This window comes from Genypterus blacodes, unplaced genomic scaffold (assembly GCF_046128005.1).
Source record: "Genypterus blacodes isolate CSIRO-AG114 ecotype Tasmania unplaced genomic scaffold, CSIRO-AGI_Gbla_v1 ptg000007l_1, whole genome shotgun sequence".
NCBI lineage: Eukaryota > Metazoa > Chordata > Actinopteri > Ophidiiformes > Ophidiidae > Genypterus > Genypterus blacodes.
Genome location: NW_027466821.1, coordinates 4,437,977 through 4,463,419, shown reverse-complemented (window position 1 = coordinate 4,463,419; position 25,443 = coordinate 4,437,977). Strand labels below are relative to the sequence as shown.

At 42.8% G+C, this 25,443-nt stretch overlaps 1 protein-coding gene across 1 annotated transcript in view; it reads right to left on the bottom strand.

Moving 5' to 3' along the window:
- Positions 1-9,508: 9,508 nt before the first annotated feature.
- The window catches only part of syn3 (synapsin III), a 64,679-nt gene continuing 48,744 nt past the window's right edge, over positions 9,509-25,443 (bottom strand). Inside the window, exons 7-14 of the mRNA XM_076152722.1 lie at positions 19,367-19,429; positions 16,173-16,315; positions 15,051-15,125; positions 14,698-14,800; positions 11,174-11,305; positions 10,571-10,595; positions 10,326-10,482; positions 9,509-10,221 (exon numbers count right to left, since the gene is read on the bottom strand). Of these exons, the coding sequence (XP_076008837.1) occupies positions 10,098-10,221; positions 10,326-10,482; positions 10,571-10,595; positions 11,174-11,305; positions 14,698-14,800; positions 15,051-15,125; positions 16,173-16,315; positions 19,367-19,429 (822 nt within the window). The 3' untranslated portion in view covers positions 9,509-10,097. The remainder of the gene's footprint in view (positions 10,222-10,325; positions 10,483-10,570; positions 10,596-11,173; positions 11,306-14,697; positions 14,801-15,050; positions 15,126-16,172; positions 16,316-19,366; positions 19,430-25,443) is intronic.

Below are 25,443 nucleotides of genomic sequence, written 5' to 3'. Positions count from 1 at the left end.
GGGACCAAAGCGAAAAGGATGGGAAAGTCCCCACACAAGGTTACGAGTGAATGTTATTGTTTGTTTTCTGTTAAAGCCACAAAAAAGGGAAGCAAGCATCTCCCTTGCTTTGTCACATTCCAGGGGTTTCTTTATAGCCCCTAGTTTCATTTTAATACTGTAAACTTTGTATGATATAGTATATTGCCTTAAGCACTGTTGTGTACTAGGTGTGTACAGGATCCACCGGCATCTAAATGATACTGAAGGTGTTGATCTTGGATGCAATATCTGAGTTTTGCTCGTATGTACAGTATGTGTGAGGAGGCAGTAGTCGAGTGGGTAGAGCTTCCGCTTAAGGACCGGGGGGTTGCCGGTTCGAGTCCCTGCCGAGGTGCCCCTGAGCAAGGCACGGAACCCTCAATTGCTCCCCCCTCTGCGAAGGGTGGTAATATAATGTAATGTAAGTCGCTTTGGATAAAAGCGTCTGCCAAATGATCGTAATGTAATGTAATGTAATGTGTGTGACCCTTACGAACAATCAACCAGCTGGGCACTTGTAATTAAAAAACAGATATATCCCAATAGTTTTCTCTTAATTAGTCTGTATGCCGTGTTAGGCTTCACTGTTTGTGTTCGTAGGAATAGTGTTGCCATGTTTTCACATTTGTTACAGTAAGAACGCCATAATTCTGTAACAATTCACAAATTAACTTTTGTCAATGATGGAAAGTAACAAGCATCAGGCTCAATCTGGATTTCTCCGGATAATCCACAGACAAATTTTTCACATCTTCACACAGAAATCTCCACCAGTGATCCAAGTAGGGTGCCGGGGGGGATTACTTAATAATGTTGCGGTCAAGGGATGATGAACTTCTGTATGCATAGTATATCGTTTCACAAGGCAAGACAGGCAGGAAAGGCCAGTGTGTCACATACTTTCATGCGTCATGGGGATACAAATCCCAAAAGATCCCATTTTACAAGATATTTATTGTTTTATTTTAGTGATGTGTATGTAAGCCTCTTCTAGTATAGTTATTGGTAAACTAAATTACAAGAATATTAAATGACCGGTATCCCCATGAGGTACAGCCCACTCGCTTGTTCCCGTTTGAAACAAAATGACCATTTTAGGCCTGGAGAAAGTGTGATCCGAAAAGCTGAGCCACACAGTGGCAAACAGGAACACAAAAGTTTCAGTATCGGGTTACGGTAGCTGACAATACACCAAACAGGTACAAGCGCCCATACGCCTCATTATTCTAGCATTTCAGCAACTTTTGCATGCGGATTTCAAAAGTCTCCCGTTAAATTTCCCCCTTTCTTTGCCTTGGAACCCATTAAACACTTTTACATGCCGGGAGACTTCCCACTTCTGACATTGTCGTTAAAAAAAGAGGGGGGAAACTCCCTTTAACACACACACACACACGCACACACCCTGTTGCTTCAAATAAGAGTGCTGAATCAGGGGAAGGATGCAAAAACAAAAAATGGGCCGTCTGTAGTTTGGGTGAAGCAGAGAGGAGTGGTACAGCTCTCTGCCAGATAATTACAAGAAGCAAAAATGCCACAATAACCAGGGAAAGGAGCCATGGTGTTCCTCCTGGGGCCAACCAGATGGAGATTAAAGGACAATTCCAACAGTTTGGAGACGCCTTTCTAATTAATTTTAACCCCCTGACAGTTCCAAATGGTCCACGAAATAACCGCAGACTCAATTGGACTTAATCCATCACTGAGAACTAGAAGAAAGTCTTGTCAAATTGCGCATTGTCAGCAAAATGAAGGAGAATGATGCGGTGAAAGAATTAGGCGGAGCGAGGTGACATGACAGTCGTTCCGCTCCCGTTACGCTTTCACCAACAGCTCATATCAGATACATTTCTCTCAGAAATAAAACTATTCTCTACAAACTTTGAAGTGCAGAAACGGATTCAAAAAAGATAATGCCCGCTAGATGTTACATTTCAACAATGCAATAATACTCTTCCTTCCCACAGGAAGGCATTTAAACCTACAAATTCCGGCACACTTCATAATTCGACAGCGCAACAATACATTCTGGCCAGCAGAGGACAATAAAAACCTGCAAAATAACTTACGTTTAATACAGTTAGAGTTAGGGCATTAAAATCAGATTATCAAACTTATTCATCAACACAAAGCAAAGATTATAGTATAAATTGAAATAAGGTCACACACTTTCCCTTTTGGAGATGGAGGAATAATGCTGCACTCTTTTAGTGTCTTCTCCACGATGCTACAACACAGTGACAGGATAACAAAGACATGTTCAGAGGGTCTAATTTAGCCTGCACAAAATGAGTAAGGTTGTTTTAAAGCGAATATAATACACACATCCTCACAGAGACTGTTGCTCCAAACATCCTGGTTACATATGCAGTCATGGGGAAAGCGAGTTCAGCAGTGATTTCATCGCATTGGCACTCGAGCATGCAAATGAAAAAGTCAATTCTTGTCTTTTACCAGCTGATTTGGTAGCCGAGATATTCTGGAGACCCTCCTGCATGATTCAATTTCCCATGGAGGATAATTGTAGAGAGGAAAAGCAACGCAGCTCCACAGCGGAGGAAATGAACGCTCCACCTCTATAAACAGGCCAGCTCTCCAAATGCTCCACTCTCGCTCCACGTCGGGCCCAGATCTTAAAAACAACACACACTTCTCCCCCACTGAGTGTGTTGGCGACAGACAGTTTACCTTACAAGCCAAAGAGTTTACTTCCAAAAATGCTACGCAGTAAATCCATTGTGGAGGAGAGAAACATTAGCGTCTGAAATTCATCTAACTTTACCTGCGACAATATCTGAATGATTATATCAGCCAAATAAACTGATTTTACTCACAATTCATACAAATAATCAATTCCAAAGTGCATATTTTAGATTGCAATCTTTTTTATTAAGCACAAAAATGACGTCTGTTGGCAAAATGAATCCTCTGAAATTGCCCTAATTGCTCTAATGTAGCAATTAAAGCCTACAAGTACTTGTATGGTAGTGGTGTTATACTACATAGCTTAGTACCTACATGCTGGGTTTGATTTGTGATATTTTTCCTTCTTCAAAATGATATGTAGTGTTATGAAAGTGCTGCAAAGTGGTTTGACGTACAGAATACAAACCATTTATGGTACGCAAGCCTACAGATATACTGTCACGTTCTTTGAAATGATAAACACAATATGAGATGTGGAGTTAAGCCTCTTAAAAGCCTCTAAACACATGGCCACGAGATAATAGATTCATTACAAATGGCAATAAGGCACAGATATTGCATGGTCTAGCTCTGGGGTCAACCCTCCGCATCTCACACCACTAAAATAAAATGAATGATGATCTAACATGTTAAGAATGATGGAAAACTGTTTGATGGTCATTGAAATGCCTCGGTTTGTTTTTCACAGTCAAAGATGTGAAGAAATGGGGGTTATAGCGAGGGAATGTCGTATTTTCTGCTTTAGTGCCCATTGTGTGCTGCACTCTTATGTAGGTGTGTGACAGTAACTTGTGCATCAACCAAGGACTTGTAGTGTAAACATGAATCCATTTAACAATCCCTGCCTGCATCATCCCATTTCTGTAGGAAATAGTGACAGAAGGGATGCAGCATGCCCTCAACATCTGGAATTCTCTGTAAGACATGAAGTTGAGTAAAGATAAACAGGATGTTTTTCTGCACACAACAACGTCCCTGCAGTGCAAAGATGAGAAGTCAAACCACAGAAAAGCAAACTAGAGGATTTCCATCCGTCTGTGCCTCGCAACTCTCAACTGTGTTCTTTGAGGCATTGCAGTTGTCATGACAACCAAGGTCTTCCTTGTTTTTTAAGATTTTCACTATGGTGACCAAGGCGTTGTTGTCATACAGTAGGCAGGTCTGAGAGGGGGAAAGGCTGCTCACACACATACAGGAACCAACACGCAGATCCACCCACACATTAATTCCAGAATTCCTGGCGAATAGCTGGATTCCACTTATCAGAGGTCCCCAATCTTGTCATTAAAGAGATCAAATCGCCACAAGGGACTCAGCCTTCAACCTTACAGCTGCGTCATCGTGATGTCCGGCGTGTTGCTGCTTTTCGGAAACCTTAATGAGATTTTTCATGAATCAAAGACAGAACCTTTGTTTCTTTTCTTCTCAGTTTAGATGTAACATATTCAGTAAACACCCACACAGGCCTCAGAAGAGGTATGAGCTAAAAAAGGTGAAAGCATCTGCACTGTTGGATCAACGCTCTGTTCCATGCAGGAGTCTGGCTTTGTTTATCCTGGGTGAGGACATTTTCCCCCACAGTTTGACAGAATTGCCACATCATGTAGTATAATGTAGACAGACAGACAGACAAACACTGATGTGGACAGAATTCTGAAACCGTGACGTTGCTGCATTTGACACAAATGAACAATCAGATGAAGAATGTTCCCCACAATGTCTCTTCACTAAGTGTAGCGAAATTGCTAAAAACTAAGCAGTGTCCATACAGGATGGCTCATCTGCTATTAAGAACTATTTCTCTTAGTTTAACTGTGATAAAACTCTTTCTTCTTCCTTCTTATTGGTGCTGATAGTTTTGCATCACAGCCTACACAGAGTCCTTTTCTAGACATTTAAATTTAGCAGTAAGGACACCAGCAGCTTGAAGCAACATGATGGCAAGCAATCAAAGACAAGTGAGCTCAGCCATGATATGATACTAATTCGCAATTAACACCAATGCAAATTAGACTGATAAGAACAGAACTTTGAAGGGAAGCGTCACACACACAGACAGATTAAACCAATTAATTCATGCATATAACTAATTGCCAAGGCCTGACAAAAATAACGAGACATGCAACGACAAAACCCACAGTTTCAAGCACACAACTCAAAGTACAATAAGCACGAATTCGTATCCTTACTTGGAGAAGACGCCATTCCCGAGGATTCCCAAGACCATAACATGTGCAGGAGCTCTGGATTCCACCTTAAGTGCGTGTTTGAGGCCGAACAGCTGATATGACAAAGAATAGCTGCACACTGGGGTGAAGTAGAAGCACGATCGGACGTGATTTTCCGTTTTAAATGATATTAGCGGCAGAAGCAGTAACAGGTGGGTCAGAAGCAACATGGCGATCGGGGCAGGCAGTGGGCGGGACTTAGGTAGTTTGAATAGAGCGCCTCGTTGGAACGGGTGCGTTTGATGTATGACGCAATGGGTGGCAAATGTACGGTGTTAGGCGACGTAAACACGACCAGGTACAAAGGACTCAATTCCGACTTTTAGACGGCAGGAACACCTTCAATTAGCGTTTTACTAACAACAATAACATGTAAGGTAAATGTGTGAACTACAGAATGATGAAGATAGCTCCCTGTGTACGAAAATGGAGAACACTATCAATCATGCTTTATTTTGCGCATATTGTCCATCAAAATAGTGAAACGGGACGTATTCGTTTTCAAACAGGGAATTATATTGACGCACATATGCTTTACATGAATCTTAACGCGATAATAAATCAACAATGATCTTCGTTTTCTTTCCTGCTGCGCACTGAGGGCGTTAATATTACAATTCCAGAGTTTAGGTATGAAGAGACCCTAAAGGGAAGGATGGTGTTTGTTATGGAGGGCAACACCCTCTAGTGGTTTAAATGAGTATCTGCACCGAGACGCAAACCAGAGAAAGAGAATGAGTGCACATTTATCACAAAATAAGAGAGAAATTTGGAGTTTAAGATTTATAAAGTGAAAAGTACAGTTTCCATCTGTTGCAGCAAAGCACGCTGGCGACGGACGCTTTCACACTGACTCATCTCTCTATCACAGATTTAAGATTGGGTGTGTTTGAGTGGTACAGGCATGGTGGCTGCAGGCAGGCAGAGACCTGCGGCAGATGGAAGATTTGACATTCAAACCAAGGAAAACAAGAGATCACAGTGATGGCTGATTACCATCGAGCTGCCTGCTCTGGTATGCAACACATGTCTCAGTTTGGAAAACAAATATGACTCTCAGGGCTCTAAAATGAGGCCATCTTCAGGTCTCTATATATTTCTTCTTCTTTAACAGGTTGACTTAGTATTCAGAATCCATTCCAGTGCCCATAATTATTTTTGAGATTTATTCATCTAAATTATGTAGATATGCAAAATGTGTATTTAGCACAGTAGCACATAGAATATTTTTGTTTATTTCCTGCCTTTCATGAGGACACCTCATGACTTAATGCCTCAACAGTTCATGTCCAACAAGCACAACAGCAACTATCCTTTGCCATCTTTTGTGCCTTAATCCAACACAAGGTTGCCCTTCTTCAATCCATCTCTGCTGTTCTTCTTCAGTCTTAAAAGTCATCCTCTGTCCTGTTCAGTGCTATTTGTTTTGGATCCTTCAACCTTTTCAACCCATCTCCATTTTCCTCTTGCTGTATCTTTGTTTTCAAGTTGGCAACATAATAGTAATACAATCATCACCTTGACACCTTCAAACATGAAGTACAAAGTCTCCAAAATAGCTGTTTGATGACGCAATACTGTGTATGTGTCAACATGTTCACAACCAAATGTGTTTCATATTACCTCTGGAACATAAGTGCTTAAAAATGGGATTTCCATTTATTTGAATGCTTGACATGAGGTGGGCACCAGATGAAAGCAGGTTTTCTACGCTGAGCTTTTACGCCAGGGGGAATAACATCAGTAGTGATCCAAACCCAAAGGATTCTGGGATAATGACATTCTGAAACTTTTAAAGGTAAAAATGTGCCAAGACTTCTCTTATAAAGACCATAAATGGAGAAGAAATCCACAAATGTGGATGACTTGCAGAAAGAAGAATGCACACCCTCAGATATAATAAAACTTACTTTTAATAACAGAAATCTCGATTTTTCAGACAAAAGAACAAAAGTACAGAAACCAGAAAGTACAGAAATAAATACAACAAATTACAGAAACACATGAGATGCGTCACACTTCTCACAAATAAGCAGCCAGACGTTAAGATCACAATTTTACACACCTGAGGCACATGGGGAAGGTTGGTTTTTCATGCCACATTTACACCAATATACAGAAGAGTTACGTTAATACACTTTAGGTACCACACAACACCACCCACCATTCAGCAGAGAGAGAGAAAGTGTGAGAGAGAGATAGAGAGAGAGAGAAAGAGAGAGAGGGGGGGGGGGGGGGGCACAGTGGGATAAAATTGGCAAATAAACCCGTGCAATAATTGTTTAAAAATGCTGCATTTACAGTGGATTTGACTTCCCTTGCAGTATTAGCTGTGTTTAAATGGCAAGTGAGTGTAGCTGCATATTAAATTCAGTGTTAGACTGTGCATCAATCAACACACCTCACCGTGTTATGTCCAAAGTGGAAATGAATCCATTATATTGCCTTTGATCCAAACTATCTTCTCTAATTTAACGATAAGAAACGATTTCATAAAAGACTGTGCGCGGTGAAATGCTGCAGCTGCATCTAATTATCAATTAAGTGCGGTTGTAGTTTCTTGCAGAGAAGCTAGAATGGCCGCCTGCTGGAAAGCTGCAACGCTAAACTCCAGCAGAGTGTTTTAGCACCTTTGCGCTCTTTTGTGAAGTTCGATCTGTATAAATAAAGATTCAAGGCGATCGATTTCAGCCACGGTGGCTCTCAGGGCTCTAGCAAAATCAGGATTCTCCACCTCCATCATCATTATCCTACAGATTTTGCACAACAGCTAAATTTTTGGAGCTTATTTGCGCTCAAAAGACATGGCCTATTTCACAAAAGCAAGTCATTTTCCCAGTTCTACCGTCTTAAAAGTCTGTTTCTGCAGAGCAACGCTGAGCTTTGAGGTAGCTACTAGTAAACTCTGCTACTTGCGTTGAATCTTAATTAACCATTAAAAGCCACACTGCTCATTTTTGTTCATATTAACTCTGCAAAGATTGGAAAAACAGTCTTTGCAGGGCCCCTCACCGTATCGCTTTAAGTCTATTGGGTTAATGGACACAGTGATTAAAGTTATTATGTCAGTTTATCAGTAACATCACAGCCATTATTGCATTGCACATAAGGGACCTCGTGGTGCGGTTATGGCTTATCACACTGCAGTATTAGACACTAAGCGGTAGGCATCTTTACACTGAGAAAAACATAAATCATAAACACTTTCAGAGGGTCCCACGATGAAACACAAATTTGGTCCATTTTGACACAGTGCCAAAGATGAGGAAGAATGAGGAAGAATGACTAAAAACAGCAGGATTTTCCACGTTACTCACTGGTCAATTTAAACTTCAGCAGGCGGAGCAAATACACCACAGTTTTCCATAGACAACCAAAAGCTGTATATTATGTCCCCTTATAATTAATTTAAGAATAGAAGGCTCATTTTATTTTCCTCCTTTGGCGCTGTGGCTCCGCCCACTGAGGTTTACACCCCTTAAATATGTATTACATTTTTCTTACACAACTAGATTGTAAATAAAAGGAATAAAACAGCTTTCCAAAATGTACACAGGTATCATGGTGTCATATACAATATTGACCTTATTATTATCTTTTAATATCTCATTATTGCAGGAATGTGTGGTCTTTTTTATTGTGTTATTGTAATTATTAATCATAATGGAAAGATTTACAATTATACACACACGCGCCCACACACACACCACTATATGTACATTTCATACATTTTCATGCATTAGAAAGTAATTTTACTTTAAAAGAAATGATTATTATCATCATCATGACCTTACAGTTTGGATGACAGGTCTGTTTAAACTGCATACTGCTCACTGATGCACATCAATATCCATTAGATGAAACATATTACAGTAGCACAGATTATAGTGGAGCATATAGCTAGGAGGCCTCCAAACATTGGTAGTGGATAATTGGAGCAACTTTTACAGATTATTATTGTGATTGGGCCCGGCACACAATAGATGGGGATGCAGATCCCACCTCTGTGGACGCCGTGCTGCTGCATGCTGAGCGTTTGACCTGGGCTCCCAATATATGGTTGCTAAGGGATCCTACAGCGCTGTCAGCGAAGCTTTCGAAATCTCACATTAGGCATAATTTCTTGGACTGAGTTCAAAAACAAGCTCCTACCTATAAATCATCAAATCAAATGTTTGAAGATGACCTTTGCATACACACCATTTATCCAGGAAGTGAAATAAAGAGAAGATGGATGTGGATAAATAATCTGTGATCTCATCCGAAGTCAGAAAACAAAAAGAGAAAAGCTGCAGGGTTACACGTCTAAACCCTTTCTTTCATTGTGGAAAAATGTAAGTGCTCACTGTTCACCTTTCAGCACGTAGAATTTTGTAATAATGATTAAAAAATGCCTTGTTATTTGAAAAATAGTCCGTTGTGCTATTTACAAAGCACAAAACATTGAGAGAGGAGACCTGGGGGTCAACTGAGCTATGATGGAAGACAGCGGCTGCGAGCCAGTTCTGCATTTATACCTTATGATATCACCGCTCACAGTGTGTGATATGACCCTGTGTGTGTGTTTGTGTGTTTGTGTGTGTGTGTGTGTGTGTGTGTGTGTGTGTGTGTGTGTGCGTGTGCGTGCGCGTGCGCGTGCGCGTGTGGGGGGTTCAGTTTCATTGGTAATGTTAGGCCAAGGTGTGCCAATGTGTGCGGTTAGTGGGGACATGTGGCTGCTTATCCATGCTCAAAAATAGCTGGTGAACCACGACTGTAATATTTTAAAGATAAATGCGTAATTCAAGCGTGATCAGATGACTTTTTCGCCTAACATCTTCATTGTTCGGACAATCAATATGGAATAACGACTACATACCAAGCAGAACGAGCTACACTATCTACTTCAATCATTTACCGCTAGAAAGGCTGAGTTCACGCCAAATGGCAACTGGAACTCTTTTAATCTGGTTATCTTTTGTAATGTTTGGCCTTTCTAGCGGTAAACGTGTTGGGGTGGGGCTGGCAGGTTTGCACCAGGTTGGTAAACTTCACAAACAGGGGGGAGAAAGGAAGGCGGAGGAAGAGGAAGCTGAGACTCTGAGGAAGATGGAGAATCCAATGACGGCTGACAGGAAGGTGGAAGCCTCGTGGGGAAGCTTTTTAGTCTGAGAAGAGGCTGGCGAAGGATTGTCGCAGGCTGCGGATGGTCTCGGCTTTGGCCTCGTCGTCGGTCAGGCTTCCTCGTAGCGTCTCTGTGAAGGTGTTGGTCAGAGACTGGGATTTGCTGAAAAGAGGAGAGAAATGTGAGGATTTATGTGTCTTGCTGATATTTCAAGAGATGAGACAGTTGCCTGGAGACATGAGTGTGTGACACCAGTGTGGACTCACTTCAGCTGTGGGGACTGTTTCTGGGCACCAGGGCCGGCGGGGGCGGGGATGGGCCCGGGCTGGAAGGCCTGGCTGGGTGAGGTGGAGGCTGAGCGGGCTCGCTGCGGTGAGGCCTGGGCTGACTGAGATGGAGAGGCGGCGCCAGAGCGATGTCCCCCTGCAGCACACACACATACACGTTTAATTGTATCATATCAGTGCTAGGGTAAAGAAGTGCTTTGTTGTAGTGATGAAGAGCTTCTTACCTCTCCTGGGCTGTGTGGTCTGTGCCTGGAGGGATACAAACAGGGACACAACTACTTATAGTATTCTACTGTAACTACTTTGACTAGTACCAAACAATAACTTCAAAAGCTTTCTGTCTGTATTAAAAGGGGGTATAGTTAGTTAGTTAGTTATTATAGCTGGAGAAGTAGCAGTAGAGCAGCAGTGATAACAATGATAAATGAGGCAATACTTGTTCAGTTGTTGTGGTAATAGAAGCAGCAAACCACTATTGCCCTATTAGTAGTATATATACTATTACTCCATCTTCTTTCAAATTACATCTTCTACCGACACTACTAGTATCACCAGTACACTTAACTATAGTATGTAGATACAGTATGTATCTACTGTATATACTGTAAAGTTCTCATTTGATAGATCACTTCCTTGCCTTGCACTACTGTTTATACTGTTGTGACTGTAAATACCCCCTCTGTCACATACTTATCATTGTAATAAAGTATCGCTTATGTACTTCTCGTTGGACGCTACCTGCATTTCGTTGCTTGTACTTGTGACATGCAATGACAATAAAGTTAGTAGTAGTAGTGATAGTAGTCATTATCTAAGTACTGCTGTACCTTCACTGAGGACAGCTGCGGCGTGGAAACTCCCAGCAGCACTTGGGCCATCTTGTTGAGGACCTGCTCGGTGATTAGCTGCTTGTCTTCCTCCACGTGTTCACCAATTAGAGGCATGGAGCTGTCCATCACCTGGAAACGCCAAAACACACAGCCAATCAGCTTCAGATCTAGATGTAAGCATTTTAGCTTTCCCCCACTAGATGGCAGTATTGCACCTGCCAGTGAACCTGTCCAGACGCCTCTTGGGCTCAGTGCAAATGGAACTCTGGCATTTTTACAGACACGATGAGTCATTTTATAGTGCGAGTGACATCGTATTTGTAAATGGCGTTCCCCTCTGTAATGTGGGACTGTCGGCCAGACGACGCTCTTTTAAAGTGACATTTATTGCCGGATGCACTGAGTTTGACAGCGTTCCTCTCTGGCTGCTTCCCATGCTCGTCAAAAATCCCCCACAATCCTGGGTCTATGTTGTAACATCCTGCAGTTTGTGGAGTTGGTTTCACCCCGCGGAAGGACAAATTGTAGAGGAAAGGCGTATTATGTGTTTTTTTGCAATACCTCAAATCAACAAAGGTGAAAGAGAAAATCATTTGTAAAAGCAGGCACTGTAAGACACAAATGAAGGGTGCCTGTAATCCCATATTTAGAGCTGAAATGGCATATTTGAAAACAAACATCTCCTCCTTCAAACTGCTATTTTGGTGTACCACTTTTTGCACCTTCTGATGACCAAAAGGGAACCAAAGTTAGAATTTCCTGTAAGTAAACATCAGAATGTGGTGTTTCTCCTGTGGCTCCATCTGTAAATATTATCTTGCCCCGAGCTTGGACTCGGAAAAGCTCAAACCACAATTATTGCCACACAAACAATTAAGCACAAAAAAACATTCCCACCACATTCGTGTGCACGTGAACTGGAGGAACCACAGAGCACGTGGGGGCCTTGCGAGAGCCTGCGGTCGTCCTCTCTGAAGACCCAAAACAACAAACCCGAGCGAAGAAGAGCGGCTGCTGGCACTGCAGGGGCATGTGCGCACGTGCTGCTCCGCTCGTACACACTGTACACCGCGCACAGCCAGAGAGGACTGGAAAAGCCTGCAACGTTTCCATCCCAAACAGACGCTGCCGCAGCTCTATTACTCCGGTTGACGTGGTGACATCGGGTGCTGTGCTCACTGTACTGGCACAACACAACACAGAGGCAGTAACCTGTTGCTGTTATGGTTTTTGTTAAGTGATTTCATGATTTTCAGGTCACTATGCAGATGATTTGTGCACGCCACACACACACACACACACACCTGGTAAACATAACACAAAATACCTCTAGAATAAAAGCAACATCAGCCATACAATGAAACCCTTAAAGGTCATTTGAAGACCCAATCAAAGGTCTTGTTAAGCCCAAATGCCTTTTTTCATGTTGTGACTTTCTGGATGATTTTTTTTGGCAAAATCACACTGTTTACTCCAACCCTTCCTCAATAAGCCTCAGTTGATAAGTCGAGGTTAACTCTCGTGTTTTGGCAACGCATGAAATGATTGAACACCAAAGTCATTTCATGGTAGGTTAAAAAATGTTCCCAATCACTTTTGAACAAATCAGTCGAGCACGAACTGTTCCACCCTTACCAAAGAACCGTTTAAAAAAGCCCTCATTCGTATCCTGGCTTCTTGGCTGGGGTTTGGCGGCGAGGCGGGGCGTGTCCCGGTGTTTTGGCCAGTTGAGTCATGACCACAGGGGACAGAGTGTGGGGGCCCCTGGCAAGCGAGTGGGGCAGGAGGGCCCCCACTTCAAACGGCGTGCGGTGGCGAGCGGAGCCTGGATCCACCCTGCTGATTTATTGGGAAACGGAGACCATCTAAGCAAGAGGACTGTGGCTGCTGCTGGGCTGAGGTGTTACCCTGCCCCCGCACAGTGCTCTCTCTCTCTCTCTCTCTCTCTCTCTCTCTGTGTGTTTGTGTGCTTTTCTGGACAATGTACCCTGACTGCATGGGAAAGTTCAGAGAGCACAACATGTGAAATGCGCTCATTCAAAATGATTATGGGACGGGCAGAGGGTACGGCCTCTCCATGGGAAAACAATTTTGGGTTTAAGATAGCTGCATTCATCCTTCTCTTTCATGGCATTTCTACCATTTGCTCAAAGTCAAAGAGAACACGTGGAGCGCCTATCTGAGATTATCTGACACGGGACGCCATGTACCCTCTCACTCTCTTTTTATCTCCCTCCACCCTTATCTCGCTGACTCTCTCCCTCTCTCTCTCTCTCTCTCTCTCTCTAGACACAACAGTCACTCATAGTAGGAATGTCTGCAGAGGTGGAAGGTCAGGATGTGTGTGGTTATTGTATGAAGTAAAAGCCTGTTACTGCAGTGAGGCAGTTCGTGTCATATCATGTGTGGTGCACTTGTTGCGTCATGTCAGTTTGTGTCGCGCAATGCAGGAGCTGTGGACTTGAGACTTGACTGCTAAATACCTGACATGACCCTGAGACCTTAAGGCCTGATGCAAAACACAAACCAGTCCAAAAAGGCACAATACTAATACGTAAAATCAAACCAACCAACAAACCAACAATGTTTTCTTTTAAGTGTCCTTAATATGAATTTCAGTTATCAACTAAGCTTAACTAAAATAACTTACAAACAAAATGTTGAGAAATACTTAGACTTGGTCTCAAATGAAATAAGACTCAACTTGGCCTTGTCTTCACTGACTTCATGTCACAGTTTCCAGCAATGTCTCAATGATTTGACACAAAGCTGGAGTTGAACGTTTCTATCAGACGCAGTAAAGTACACAGTGCACGATGTGAGCAGCTCATTAGTTTTCATTGGAGGGAGGTGTCATGGCTGATATCTTGGTCGGGAACAAATAACAGCTTCCCGGTCTCCTTTAATTAAACTGCAAATATGCTGAAGGGTGCAAGGGAGAGAGAGAGAGAGAGAGAAAGAGAGAGAGAGAAAGAGAGAGAGAGAGAGAGAGAGAGAGAGAGAGAGAGAGAGAGAGAGAGAGCTGAGGGGGCGGATGTGTTCTTTCTGTTTTTGGTTGGTGATCATTGCTAGATGACTGTGTCTAGCTCTGAGACGTTAGGGAGCTAGCTGGTATTTCCTGAGATAGTTACAAAAAAAAGTCTTATTTTTTGATCGCTGACCTCACCCAGTGTTCAGATAAGGAGGACTGTGATGTCATGGCCTCGGCCTGAACGTGTCAGATGTCTCTAACCGGCCTGTTTCCTCAGATTGAGACAAATGTAAATAATAGGAAGCCATTATAAAAACAACACGTCGTCACAGTTGATAAGAGAATATTTGCCTCCTGATTCATGGATCCACCTTTAAAAATAATTCCCGATAGATCCCAAACTCAATCATTTCTGGGCTAAAATTTAAAAGAAGATAAAGTTTGATATACTCATTTATCTATTTTGAATTGGCAATGTTTGTTTTTAGATGCTTTCTACCCTCGACACAGTGTCCACCTCCTCTGACCTCCAACCTTTAAACACACTGACCTCAATGATATAGTCGTTGCCGTCTTTTCCGTGCACGGCCTTCACTGCACAGATGTCCAGGCCGCCAAACATCTCGGCGCAGGAGTCCACCCACTGCCGATATCTGGAACACAGTGACATGCCGGACTGATAAAAAGACCCACGGAGCGTTAAAGACCCAATAATTACTCTGGAGATACGGTAAAGGGCAAGCTGATCTGTACCGCGCTGATGCAAGAAGACAGACAAACAGACCTTTAATGATCAACTAAAAATAATAAAATGAGGGAAACATGTGTCAATACTACTTAACAAGTGTACGTTTTTACATGATTCTACTTCATTAATAGAGACCTGAATGGCGCTGAGCTCACCTGTCTGTCATGGCGATCTGCTCCAGCATGGCAGAGCCCGTGTTTGCTTTCCAGTTACCGGAGATGGACGTTCTCCTGACAAAAATCACACACAAAATTCAGGAAATGAATCAAACCTCCAGTCAGAAAACAAGAATGCTCCACCATGAGAGGCAATCATCCACGAGTTGTTTGTGTAGCTGTGCAAGAATCCTCACGGGAGACGTAATCATCACTTTCTTACTGACGAGGACGGCGGCCATCTGCAGCTACATTATGTTAGTGTCACGGCGGTTTCCGAGACGAGATTAGGGTCGGCTTCTCTGTTCCTCAACATTTAGTCGAGTAATTGTTTGGATGTGGAGACATGAAAGCCAAACAGGGTGTTGACTCATGGTCTTTGTTGCTGTATGCCCTGCTGAACTTACAGTACGAGTCTCTTGCGCCCAAATGGGTGTGAGGGGTTTTCACAGAGGAATGGTGCCACAGCTAAGCTATTGTTTCCTTTTTCCTGAGAACTGCCTCGAGGGCCGGAAAAGAGCAGGACTATAATTATCAAGTTTTTGGGATTTTCCGACATACTGCAAACTCCATCCTTGTTAGTTAGAACTGGCTCGGCCTTGATATTCGGAAAGTAGTAACTCATTAGTTTAGCAATAGTTACGTTTTCATCTACAATTCAACGTTCGGAATTTGGAAAAAAAAGCTAAAAAACCTGGAAAAAAACCCTCAAATATCGCAATAAAAGACAGGGACAGATTTCAAGAAGTATTGATAATTAAATCCCGGTCAAGTGGAAGGCCTGCTATGTGTTTACTTCTCCTCTTTATATGGTGTGGTGGAAAATGCAAGTCTAATTCTTATAACATCTTATAATGGAAAGACTGCATGAGTTTTGAGCAAAATTCAAGAACTGAACCCTGTGGCATGATGGTGTCATATCAAACTCATATTGTTGCCCATAAAAAGGTTTAAAATGGACATTATCATTATCTCTAACACCTATAGGTTTTTGTACCTTTTCAAATAGAGTCTGATACAGGAATGATCAAAACTGGAGATACAGGAAAGAAATGTCAGTTTCGCTTTCACTCTTTCAATGTGCAGGCAAATGGAGGACAGCTGTGTTCTTAAAGGCCTTACATGTAAGCCTTGTAGTTGTTGCCGATCTTCTGGATGCGGATGTCGTACTTGGACTGGATGTAGGGCTCGCAGGTGGCGTAGGTCCCGGCCAGACCCACCACGCTGGTGATGTCCTGGAAGTCCAGTTGGTTCTCCACTTTGATCTGCGGGAGAAGAAGAAGCAGCAGCAGCTTGTCAGCCTGGTCTAATTAGAATCCCGCAAGAATTTTACACTTTAGCACAGACGCGATAATGAGCGGTTCGCCTGCGGGAAACATTACCAAGGCCCACTTTGAACCGAGTCACCTCACTCCCATTAAGCTCAAGCGATCAGGCTGTAACGCCATACAAGAAGGCCAAGGCAACGGCGACACACCAACAGAAAACACCATCGTAAACACTTGTGCTCACTATGACTGTTCCAATTTGTTAACAATGTGGTTTGACAGTTTGTAACACACAGAGAAAACAACTGGCAACAAGTGAGTCAGTCTTGTTTGTTCTAAAAGTCTCCATCTTTGGGATTGAAACTCCCTCCGACATGGTTGTGGCATCGTCCTTAGATGTTCCAATGTGAAATTCAGGTCATGGGAAATGGGGCAGTTGGGGAAGACTCATGCTCATTAATCAGCAAAATGGCAGACTGTCAACGCTCTGTGTCTAAGACGTAAAGAGATCAAGTCCAGAGCTTCCCCCTCGCTCGCCACCGTCCCTGTCTCTGGCGGCATCGCCGGTGGGAACCGCAAGGTGCCCCATCGCGAAGAAGATAAACCAAAGAGAGGGATCGGAAATGAGATGAGAGGTAAATACCCCAGGTTACTTTCCAAGATATCTCAATGTCCTCCATGGTAACAGTGACATTTAATGACAGATATGTAAAAACTGACATCATTACGATTTCTCTAACATCGACTCCACTGTAAACAATTAAAGATAGAGCGTTTAGATACATTAAAGGGCAAATAAACAATGTAAGTCAACTATATATCTGATATAGATGCAAAGTGGCTCCCTTCAAACCCATTTTGAAGTTTTTCAGATTGGGTTTGAGGGCCTTTTACAACAAATTAATAAGACAACGGGTGAAACGAGAGAATTGTGTGGGTGGAATAAAGAAACCACAATGGTTTCCCGTATAAAAGACAAGACGTGTGATGCGAAGGGAGCAAACAAATAAAGAAGAGAATTGTACGAAAAGCATAAAAATACAATTTAAGGAGGAGGAGGAGGACGGGAAACTTTGATGGGTGCGTGGTCCAATAAAGAGTGTTGTCACTTTGAAGGGCTTAAACATGACTGCACATTATTGAACAGGATAAAACTTTCAAAGCTGCATATTAAGTAGTCAAACTAGAAATGCACAGAGTTTGTTGGTGTGTATTTTCTTTGTAGTCACGACATTTTGTAAGCGACAAACGATGATTAATGACATTTACTTATGCCACTAAGTTATTACTTAAGTCACTCATCACGAGCATTAAGGTAACTCCTTTGATGCTGTGATTTTTGGCCAAATGGAGCCGGCAAGCTTGCCAACTTAAGTGGGCAGGAGCTGAAACAACAACACTTTAAAAAGCAGAGCTGGCTCAAGGGTCACGTCACGGAGTGGACACCAGAAGTACCTGAAGTACCATCCAGAGCCGTTACGCAAGACCTTTGAGTGCTTAAAGGAATGGTAACAGAGAGCGAAAGGGGGCGCCAGCTAAGGTGAAAGACTGGCGGAGAGATGAAAGATGGCAGCGGGTGGAAAAGCTGGAGTCACACAGGTCGCTGTCCAGTCTGAAGGACGAGGGAGCTAAAATACGAGGTGTGTGCGTCCACTCTGTCTTCACTGTAGAACTTTGGGACCTTGATCCTTGACGTCTTAGTCGAATGACTTTAAACAGGCGAGTTCAAAACAAAATGGCTCTGTCTCACATCGGGGGGCTGTCGACGGTACTGCTTTTTAAGATAAAAGACATTGTGCCCTGGTCCAATCCCTGTCCTTAGAGAGGACAAACATGACAATAATGAATTTGAGTTTTCCATTAGTATTTCACCCTTTTCATCATTTAGCACTTACAAGAATTCTTTGTGCTTTCAAGTCATCCAAGGACGTTCTAACTTATGATTCAGGAAGTCAGAGTGATGATGTAATCGGGCGTAATTTAGCGGGAACAATATGGACACAGGAGGAATTTGATATTTTTGCTTTACTTTTGTTTTTGTTCCAAAAAACTGCTCACTTATTTAGCAGAACTCCAGCTACGCAAACATTAGTGTGTAATTTATGTTTTTAGCATATTTGGTAAGCCTGTAAAACATGTCATTTTATTGAAAAAGACCATGTGTAAGTGAAATACAGCTATCCTTTGTCTTGGAAGAGTTGAGGTGTTTTCCCACTCATTATAGGAATTTTGTGGCCTCATCTTGTAATTGCAAAATATACGATTTACATTGAAGGGACCATCTGAAATGCTTGATGACCGGCTGGTCCACAATGGCAGATTCAAGTAGTTGTCCTTATTTATTTGCACGGCTTTAAGTGACTCTGTCGGAGCTAATTAGGCTGTTTGTGTTAAGTTAGCGAGCTAGAAATGCAAATTCAGGCCTCTTTTTCACAGCTCTGCTTACACAACCATTGCAGGTATCTGTCAAAGGCAAACAGAACGGGGCCTGGCCCAAATCCCACATGTCCGTTCTCAGAGCTCTGTGAGGTCCAATGGGGCTAAATGAGGTCCTGCTCTTCAGATGCTCGCCAAATTCTCCTCCAGCCTTATTAATTCTATAACACGTCTGGCTCCTGAACAGGAAACCCAGCCCGTCCAGACAGACCAGTGCTAAAAGATATATAAGAAGTGTTTCCCCCTATTAATCTACATAACTGCTGAGAGAGGAGGCAGGGGGGGGGGTATATATGAGTATTAGTCAGTAAGACGAAGAAAAGAGCGCCAACTACAGAAACTCAGTCTTCCTCAACATAAATTACAAGGGACAACATATCGAGGTACCGCCCTCTCACCGTTTCCAGGTGATTTCGTTGAAGATTGCTGAAAAACGCCACGGCAACAAGTGCATAGCAAGAAGGGCGAGTTCTGGTTTTATTGCGAAATGTCTCATTTGTGTGACTGCTGAGAAATATGACTTGAAAACACACCAAGATGAGACAGGTGGAGTGTACTCAGACCTTATCAGGTGTGTGTGTGTGTGTTGTCAGTATTTTTCCAAGAACTTACCTTGCCCATGCCAGCGTGGGCGTGGCCCATCTTGACCACCACAGGGTAGGACGGGGTTGCCACCTGAGACAGAGACAGAGACATTAGATTGTTAGCCGCCCTTTACCCCCAAAAGAAAGGTAAAGGTCAAAGACACATTATTCAGATTGCCATGCTTTTGTTTTCATTGAGGCTTTACAGTGCATAGTGAGTGAAAACGATACATTTTAGGAGACACGGTCTGTATCTAGGCTTCACCTAGGAAAAGCACCGACTCTCATGGTGGAGTTGGAAGAATGTTGGTTTACTACACAGAAGGGTGGCCTGCTGGGAAATTGGGTGGAAGACCGCAGCTCTTTCGGATGGGTTGAGACAAAGCACATGGACCTCAAACATGCTCTTTCTCATAGTTTGTTGGGTTGATGTGGATGAAACATCAACAGATGACATCAAACCTCCCTGTGGTTAGACGCCTCTTGATAAATCCACTGATATCATTGTGAACCGGAGTGTAATCTAGCGGGGGACTTTTCCAGCGATGAGAACACTTTCACCTCCTCCCGTCTTAACTGGATCTCAAACAGACAAGCGAGGTGAAATATTGGGCCAGTTAGATTTATAGCAGTAATTTAAATATAATTTATTGATCCTTAATTGCTACAAAAACATGCAAACTCTCATTTCAACTACTACTCATCTGAAATGCGTATATTCTGATCATATCCATGCTTTCTGCACATACTTTGACTGTTTTTGAGTTGGATTCTGTCAAATATATCCATGGTAACATTCAGGCAAATGTGGATAGTGAACAGATATTGACGTGTCAGAATGCAGCATCACTGTACGTGTGGCATCAGACGGACAGCTGAGACTTCTCCAGCTGCTGCATTCAACGTTTGTGAAATCAGAATGCAAAAAATCATTGTGCTTTTGTGCTATACAATTATTTGTTTAGTCCTTGAAAATGCAATTATACGTACAATCGGTCGTTCAAATGTTTGTTTAGTATCCAGCCTTTAGTAAAATGAGAATAATTACAGAATTACTGCTCCAGTGTACTTCAAAAGATCTAAGCAGTCCATAAAACCTTTTTTAAGGACTTTTACACTTTTTTGTACCACTCCTTGCCAGTAGTGTTAATGGTAATGACTCACCTTTATCAGAAGTGGAAACGGAAATGGAAATAGGAGCTGGCAATGGTTATACATTTTATTTGTCAATCAAAACAGAAGGCTAAGAAGATGGAGTAGGCCATAGTTTGTTTGAGCAGAGTCATCAAAACAAAGTTTGCATTCTGCCCGATCTTTGGACCAGTTATGGGCAGTGGGAGACAGATTTGCTTGTGATCCTCCACACAGAGCCTGAGACACATCGTCTTCATCCTCGCAAACAAGTCCTTTTACCATTGATGTGCAAATGCTTCCACACACCTCACAGAATCACACATTCCGACGTTAAAGGAATCCAGAACCACGTGATGTAATGAAAAGCATGAAAACACTCGAGCAGGAAGTAAAGTTTACGGCGATTATCTCTCCAAGCAGTGCCAGGTGAAGCAACCCACTAAATAAACACAGTAACAGGAGATGTTAGGGCCAGAGGCAGCGAGCCAGAGAACGCATGGAGATATAAGACCTGCGAGGAAGAGGGAACACCCAAACAGCTGCTATCACTTCATCCAAACCTCCCTCCCTGACAGCCGTCATGGCCGCACATCCTCGCATTTACGTTCGAGCTTATTCTCTGCACGCCATTTAGCAAATACAGAGCTGCAGCAAGGGCGTGACTGTCGCCGCCGTTGACAGCTTTCTGACAGTTTGGTCAAGACCAACACTGCCAAGATAAAGTGTACTCTAATTATGTCTGCTATCACTTTCACATGTGCCAGAATACTGAAAGGGAGGCGATACTGTACTTAGAAGGCCACTTTGTATTCCACTTTAACGCCTTAGATGTATGATTTTATAATTATTGGCTGATAAGTGAATCAGGAAACACTTTTTTTAAAATCAGTTTTTATGACTGAGGCCCAGCTAATGGGATGCATTCTTATGCATGTATCCTTATTTTCATCATTCTAGTTTATTTCTGTTCAATTTCTGCTTCTTTATCGTTGTTTAACACTGTAGAAAATGTACTTTTTGATTTACTATGAGTTTCTTTAAAACTTTCAAATATCAACAATGAATAAAGAAATCTGTTACATTCTAGAATAGTTAGCTTTTTTGGCAGTTGGACATTTTTTGAGTCATTTCCATCTCATTTTCCAGCCTGTAACCTGTGGAGTTTGTGCGATTCATTCCCAACAGAGAACAAGTGAGCATTAGAAGGTGACACTTCGACAGCTACACACTGTATGCATGTCATGTGCGTGACCCCGAGGGTCTAGCGTTTAACAAGTATCCGAGAAAAGCTGTGGGCGTGTGTGTGAGTGTGTCTTGTCTGCAGCAGTGAGTGTGTTTGGAGTGGTGTTTTCGGATGTACGGAGCCCTGCAGCCACCCACTCCTTCTGTCTGGACAGGTTCCTTCCAGGCATTCCCATCAGTGTGGCAATGACGGCAGACTCCAAACGCGCCGCCGTGGAGAGACGACCACATCCTCTGCCACTCATGAAAGAGGAGCGTCAGACCGAGACGTGTGCTCACTGGTGTTTTCTCATTGATTCAATCCTGACAAAACACGCTGTCACCTTCACTGCCGACAATCGGTAAAGGAGAACAAAAACACTAGTTACATCACATGAAGATCCTTCTGAGAACCTTCACAGATACAGTATGAAGAAGCTACTTGACAATTTGAAAGGTTATGAAGGAGAAAGACTGCACCCACGAGCAATGAGCTGCCACTCTGCAAGCCTCACACACACACACATGTTTTTGATAGTTAGGGTTCGAAACCAGAGTACCTGGGAGGAAACCCGTGCAGACACAGGAAGAACATAAAACTACCGGGGCGGGCATGGGATTCAAACCTAGGACCTTCTTGCGGTAATGAAGTTACCAGGTCATGTCAGGCAAACCTATCATGTTCGATATCAAATCATCATGTTTTTAGGTTTACTTATTTATGTTAACACCCATTTCATGAGTCATGCCGTAATTTGCAAACGTTGTCATAGCCTTTGTCATTGATTTACTGTTTTTAATTTCAACTGAAGCACTTTGAAATAAGCAATAAAGATAATAGTGACTTTTATTCCTCCAGCTGTAGCTGAATAAAGGTCACAGCTGAAACGGGGTATCTGGTTTCATTTGCCCCTCACTGTGCATTTCGTCATTGCGTCTGTATTGTGTTTTCCTCTGTGGAACCATGACACAGACGGCCATAAAACAAAATGTCAGCAAAGAGTTTGTGTCACTGGTTACTTTGCAGTGATTGATATTGTTTGTAGGAGATTGTCCAACAAACACAAGCTTTCCGTCCTCAGTGGCCATTAGCGCCCTGGTGCTCTCAAATGTGGAAATTTTCGGTTTGAACTCTTGCTTTTGAGTTTCGTCTCGGCCATTCCGCCTGTTGTTCCCAGCAGCGCTCTGCGAAAGGCATCCAGTGTGGTGAAGAAGTTAAGAAGTCACAGAAAAAAAAGATAATTATATAGTGGGTGACTTCACCAGTCTAGCTTTTATTTTGTAATGCAGGCTCCCCTCATTTACAGTAAACGTGCTGGTGGATCAGAACTGGCGGGGGATGGAAATAGTTGTAGGGAATCCCATCCATTCTCCGCCCACCCCTTCCCCTCTGACAGTGCTGTGCTGTGTGTACCAGGCTAATTGTCTTGTGAGTCAGATGGGATAATCAGGTCAGTGTCTGAGGTGAGTCATGCCTCCGTAACTTTAAAACACCTCCATGCGACATTCCAAACCCCGAACACTGCGTCAGACTGACCACTGCATCAAATTCAGAGAAACTGTTAAACATCTGCAGTCTCCCCGAAACATCTGTCTCTACCGGACTAGAAATGTCCATAGTCAAGTTTTTGATTGCCAACATGTCTATTACCAATTATAAAATGGGTGAAACTTAACATTTTCATGAAATTGTGCAGCAAATATAAAGCAGAATTGTGTTTTCTATTGTGGCATGTGTGTTGAATACAATTGCTGGCCGCAAAGTAGATGATGATTATTTTAAAATCACAAATACTTTTGCAGTAAATTCCAAATTCCAATTTAGAGAAAAGACTCAAGTATAGGTTGTGAAGTTCAATGCTTTCAATGAATAATTCAGTCAGTTTTATGACAGTCAAATGTCAAAATCTATATTGAAATGACTGAACTGCTCAGGCGAATGTTTTTGAAGACATCTATCTGAAGTTACCCACATGAGCTATCCTACAAAACACATGGTGTATCCATCCCGCGTTTATGATCTCTTAATTTTTATGATGGCAACTCCAACCTGCCACATCAAGGACACGACGGGCAGCAGAATGGTTTGGGCAGACGACGAGTGCTGGGGATCCCCGACCCACAAATCCTTTTTCAAGAGTTTTGACCGCACTGGGAGCAAAGGCGGCCAGCCCACATGAAAACCCTGTCCGGGGATGAAGCGAGCCGCTGGGGAGCCATAAGATTTACCACCTGGCTCCCTACTGAGTTACACACTCGATTCACACACCTGACTGGATTTGGAGGCTCACTTTGAAGCAACGCTGAGAGCAGTGAACCTCTGAAATAAAACCTTTATTACAACAGTAACTCCTGGCAGAAACTACAACCGTTTCTATTTAAGCACAGATGAATTCTTTTTATAACATTATGTGACTTGAAATGTCTATTCACTCAATGCAATAACTTGTAGAAGTGATGAATGCTACTGTGAATTGTGGTTATTGCCACTGGTGTGTAGGATCCACTTATATTTAAGGTAAATGTATGCAAAGACACTCAAAACAAACCCTGTTGTTATAGTAACAAGGCATATATTTACTGTAAATACCTTAACCATAAAGTTTAAAAGCTTGTTTTATAGAAGTTCCTAAATACCCAGTCACACCAGCATGACACACAGTTCCTGCACACACCCCCACAGCAGACATTTATGAGTTGTCACGGCAACCCCTCCTGCTCCACCGCCACCTCAAAACTTTAACTGTGACACTTGTTGCATCAAGCCTTGTACAGTAAACTCCGTCTAATGGGGACGTGGTAATGATTGTTGTGGAATTTGGGCTCATCTGGCTTCCATTAAGGTCCATCCGGGTGCATTTCCATGACGGCTGCCTGGAAAAGACAACTTGTTCCTGGGAATGGAAGTTTCCAGGGTGGACACTTCCTCACAACGCCAACGTGCTGATGGAGAAGTGACAGGCGATGGTTGTCAGCGGCTCCTGCTGGTCAAAGTCAGCTGACCTGTGAGCGCAACTAGCTAAGTGATGGGGAGATGGGACTTCATATGTGACTTCATATGTAACAGTTTGTTGGAGTGTGTATACATTAAAGGGGATATGCTATATTATCATTACTATTTTGTTATGTTGTCATGTATGTGTGAATATTGCTACATTTACAAAACTCGACCATAGATACTGAATTGTGATGAGGGCAGCTGGCCAATGGGAATAGTGAAAGCTTTCAGGTGGATGCCTAAAAGAGACAGCACCCAAAATGACCTGTCATCACTCAGTGTGCATAGCAGTGTTACAGCTAAAGAAAGGTAGAATTGATTATGTATGTTGTTTTGATAAAGAGGCCTAAATGAAAATAAAAATGAGGAAATCTGGATTAAATCTCCCCTTGAAGGTCCATGAAGTGAGAGCTCAGCTTTTCTGTGGTTGGGCTGCAAGATGGAGCTGGACAAACCTTATTAACGCTAATCAATTCACTAACATTCCTGCTTCTGAAGTAAAAGAGGCCCACAGTCAGCGAGACAGACGAGACTCGGGCGGGCCAATCCTGCAAAAACGATCATTGCTGTGCCACATTCCTCTGAGTCTAAAAGGGAAAGAGATGTTTCATTCCCATTTTCCAGGGGCTCCCGCAGTATTAGGTCTCGGAAAAGGCTGAGCAGAGATGAGGGGACTGTGTGCAAGGCTGGATTCCCGGTCCAGTGATCAGTAGCCTTATATTGAATCATTCAGTCTGTCCATTCAGTAAAGA